This window comes from Salvelinus sp. IW2-2015, linkage group LG33 (genome assembly GCF_002910315.2).
Source record: "Salvelinus sp. IW2-2015 linkage group LG33, ASM291031v2, whole genome shotgun sequence".
Classification (NCBI taxonomy): domain Eukaryota; kingdom Metazoa; phylum Chordata; class Actinopteri; order Salmoniformes; family Salmonidae; genus Salvelinus; species Salvelinus sp. IW2-2015.
The window spans coordinates 22968188-22972579 of record NC_036872.1 but is presented as its reverse complement, the minus strand read 5'-3'; the positions used below and the strand labels follow the sequence as shown (position 1 = coordinate 22972579).

The window sequence follows — 4392 nt, the reverse complement described above, 5'->3', positions numbered from 1 at the left end:
AAGAGAAGAGGGAAATGATATGGGAAGAGAGAGATGGAAGGTAAGTATAGGAGAAGACAGATATGAGGAAGATGGGAGGAAAGAGAGAGAATGGATAAGGAGATAGAGAAGAGAGAAGTAGAGAGATGGATGGGAGGAAGAGAGAGATGGAGGGAAGAATGGGAGGAAGAGAGAGATGGAGGGAAGAATGGGAGGAAGAGAGAGATGGAGGGAAGAATGGGAGGAAGAGAGAGGGGGATATAGTTATATTTTATTCCTGAGGCTACAAGGAGACAGGTTTAGGGTTGTTGGCAAATCTTCCACATCCAGATGACTTTTACTCAGAGCTCCCCAACCCCATCGACACAGACACAAACACACAGATGCACTAGTACTGAGAGATGAACCGATATTTCGGTTACTTGTATTTTTTTAAACAACTAATTGACCGCCGTCGGTTCAATTACTTGAATTCCATTTCCTTCAGTTTTTTTCTGTGAGCTCAATGTGCACATTCAGTTTCTCTAGAGATAAATCAGAGCCAGCCTGAACTGTGCGATGTAGCGTTGTAGTTTCCAACAGGCGAATATTCGACATAGTTTAGCTCATAAAACGTGGCAATTAACTACAATGACCATAATCGATTGCACATGTGCTTTTCCGGTCTGTGTTTCTTTTATGCCTGCTACTGAAGAGGCAGAAGAAGACTCAATGGTGAGGGGATATAGAGAGCCGCTGTTGCTTTGTGAGGTACACTATATATACAAAGGTATGTGGACACACCTTAAAATTTGTGGATTCGGCTATTTCAGCCACACCCGTTGCTGACAGGTGTATAAAATTGAGCACACAGCCATGCAATCTCCATAGACAAACATTGGCAGTAGAATGGCCTTACTGAAGAGCTCAGTGACTTTCAATGTGGCACTGTCATAGGGTGCCACCTTTCCAACAAGTCAGTTCATCAAATGTCTACCTGCTAGAGCTGCCCCGGGCAGCTTTAAGTGCTGTTATTGTGAATTGGAAATGTCTAGGAACAACAATGGCTCAGCTGTGAAGTGGTAGGCCACACAAGCTCACAGAACGGGATCGCCGAGTGCTGAAGCGCGTAAAAATCGTCTGTCCTTGGATGCAACACCCACTACCGACTTCCAAACTGCATCTGGAAGCAACGTCAGCACAATAACTGTTCGTTGGAAGCTTCAGGAAATCGGTTTCCATGGCCAAGCAGCCGCACACAAGCATAAGATCACCATGTGCAATACCAAGTGTCGGCTGGAGTGGTGTAAAGCTCGCCGCCATTGGACTCTGGAGTGATGAATCACGGTTCACTATCAGGCAGTKCGACGGACAAATCTGGGTTTGGCGGATGCCAGGAGAACGCTACCTGCCCCAATGCATAGTGCCAACTGTAAAGTTTGGTGGAGGAGGAATAATGGTCTGGGACTGTTTTTCATGGTTCGGGCTAGGACCCTTAGTTCCAGTGAAGGGAAATCTTAACGCTACAGCATAAAATTATATTCTAGACGATTCTGTGCTTCCAACTTTGTGGCAATGGTTTAGGGAAGGCCCTTTACCCCGGTTATACCACTCCGTTGTCATGTGCATCCTGTCTGCAACTTAAGACACTGACCAAACCCTCCTTTGTACTGATACAACAAGACACAATAGCTCTCTCCCTCTGTTTCTCTCTCTCTCCTCGGTTTCTCTTCTCTCTCCTCGGTTTCTCTCTCTCTCCCCCTCGGTTCTCTTTCTCTCTCTCTCTCTCGGTTCTCTCTCCCTCTGTCTCTCTCCCTCTGTCTCTCTCTCCCTCTGTCTCTCTCTCTCCCTCATCTCTCCCTCAGTTCTCTCTCTCTATCTCCCTCGGTTCTCTCTCTCTGTTTGTCTTTCTCTCTCCCTCTGTTCTTCTCTCTCCCTCTGTCTCTCTCTCTCTCTCTCCATCTGTCTCTCTCTCTCCCTCTGTTCTCTCTCTCTCCCCCTCTGTCTCTCTCTCTCTCCATCTGTCTCTCTCTCTCTCCTCTGTTTTCTCTTCTTTCTTCTCCTATTTTCTTCTCTCTCTCCCTGTTTTCCTCTCGCCCTCTGTTTCTCTCTCTCGCACTCTGTTCTCTCTCTCTCCCGGTTCTCTCTCTCTCTCCCGGTTTCTCTCTCTCTCCCGTTTTCTCTTTCTCTCCCACCCTCTGTTTCTCGCTCTCTCTCTCGCGCCTGTATAAATAACATTACACAGAGTCCATCCTGGCATCCTCCCTCCCCTCTCTCTCTCCCTCCTTCATACTCTTCCATCTCCAAAATAAGCAATCCTACATAAGGCTCATTCCTCCCTCTTTCTAGTCCTTCCTTCAACACGGCACAGGGATCCATCCTCTTTTTCCTCCCGCTGTCCGTTTCTCCCTCTTAGGTGCCACATTCCTCTCTCCCTTCTCAACAACCCTACGCATTATTCCCTTCCATATAACAGAAATACTGAAGTACTTAGTCTTGGAGGATGTGTGTCTATCCTATGTAATGATGTAATTCTGTATTTATGTGTGGACTGTTTTGGCTGAAGACATAAAGAAAGCAGCAGACAAAGAGAGCTTTATTAGAAGTATTGGTGTTGTTGTTCTCACCAGTTAGTGTTCCATCTGTGAGCAAATTTCCACCAGCAGCATGAGCTGGATCAGCAGGAAGATGAACCCTCCTCCGGCTACAATACCTCCACACTGAGAGAGACAGAGAGACAGAGAGGAACAAAAGACAAGAGAGAGACAGAGAGAGAGAGAGGAGAGAGGAAAAGACAAAGAAAAGACCAAGAGAGAGACAGAGAGACAGAAAAGACAAGAGAGAAGAGAGACAAGAGACAGAGAAAAAAGACGAGAGACAGAGAGACAGAGAGACAGGAAAAGACAAGAGAGAGACAGAAGACAGAGAGCAAGAGAGAGACAGAGAGGAGGAAAACAAGAGAGAGACAGAGAGAGGAGAGAGAGGAAAAGACAAGAGAAAGACAGAGAGAGAGAGGAGGAGAGAGGAAAAGACAAAGAGAGAGACAGAGAGAGGACAGAGGAGAGAGGAAAAAGACGAGAGAGACAGAGAGACAGAGAGAGAGGAAAAAGAACGAGAGAGACAGAGAGAGAGGAGAGAGGAAAAGACGAGAGAGACAGAGAGAGAGGAGAGAGGAAAAGACAAGGAGAGACAGGGAGAGAGAAAAGACAGAGAGACAGAGACAGAGAGGAGAGAGAGGAAAAGACAAGAGAGAGACAGACAGAGGAGGAGAGAGGAAAAGACAAGAGAGAACAGAAGAGAGAGGGAAAAACAAGAGAGACAGAGAGAGAGAGAGGAAAAGGACAAGAGAGAGACAGAGAGAGAGAGAGGAAAAGACAAGAGAGAGACAGAGAGAGAGAGAGGAAAAGACAAGAGAGAGACAGAGAGAGAGAGAGGAAAAGACAAGAGAGGGACAGAGAGGACAGAGAGGAAAAGACAAGAGAGAGACAGAGAGAGAGAGAGGAAAAGACAAGAGAGAGACAGAGAGAGAGAGAGGAAAAGACAAGAGAGAGACAGAGAGAGAGAGAGAGGAAAAGACAAGAGAGAGAGACAGAGAGAGAGAGGAAAGACGAGAGAGACAGGAGAGAGGAAAAGACAGAGACAGAAGACAGAGGAGGAGAGAGGAAAAGAACAGAGAGAGACAGAGAGACAGAGGAGGAGAGGAAAAAGAAAGAGAGAGACAGAGAGACAGAGGGAGGAGAGAGGGAAAAGACAAGAGAGAGACAGGAGAAGACAGAGAGAGAGAGAGGAAAAACAAGAGAAGACAGAGCAGAGAGAGAGGAAAAAGACGAGACAGAGAGAGAGAGAGAAAAAGACAAGAGAGAGAACAGAGAGAGAGAGAGGAAAAAGACAAGAGAAGAGGACAGAAGAGACAGAGAGGAAAAGACAAGAAGAGACAGAAGAGAGAGAGGAAAAGACGAGAGAGACAGAGAGAGAGAGAGGAGAGAGGAAAAGACAAGAGAGAGACAGAGAGAGAGAGAGAGAGGAAAAGACAGAGAGAGACAGAGAGAGAGAGAGGAAGAGGAAAAGACAAGAGAGGGACAGAGAGAGAGGAAGAGAGGAAAAGACAAGAGAGAGACAGAGAGACAGAGGAGAGAGGAAAAGACAAGAGAGAGACAGAGGAGACAGAGAGAGAAGAAGAGACAGAAGGAGAGAGACAGAGAGACAGAGAGAGAGAGGAGAGAGGAAAAGAACAAGAGAGAGACAGAGAGAGGAGGAGAGAAGAGACAGAGAGACAAGAGGAGAGACAAGAGAGAGAGGAGAGGGAAAAGACAAGAGAGAGACAGAGAGAGAGGAGAGAGAAAGACAAGAGAGAGACAGGAGAGACAGAGAGGAGAGGAAAGAAAGAGAGACAAAGAGAGAGACAGAGAGACACGAACGCATTAGAAGGGAAAA

General features: G+C 46.7%; 1 protein-coding gene across 1 annotated transcript in view; it reads right to left on the bottom strand.

The window, feature by feature from the left end:
* Nucleotides 1-4392, bottom strand: part of LOC111957810 (serine incorporator 5-like) — a 49814-nt gene that overhangs the window by 13027 nt on the left and 32395 nt on the right. The window contains 3 exon segments of the mRNA XM_023978831.2: nucleotides 2586-2611; nucleotides 2613-2664; nucleotides 2666-2678. Of these exon segments, the coding sequence (XP_023834599.1) occupies nucleotides 2586-2611; nucleotides 2613-2664; nucleotides 2666-2678 (91 nt within the window).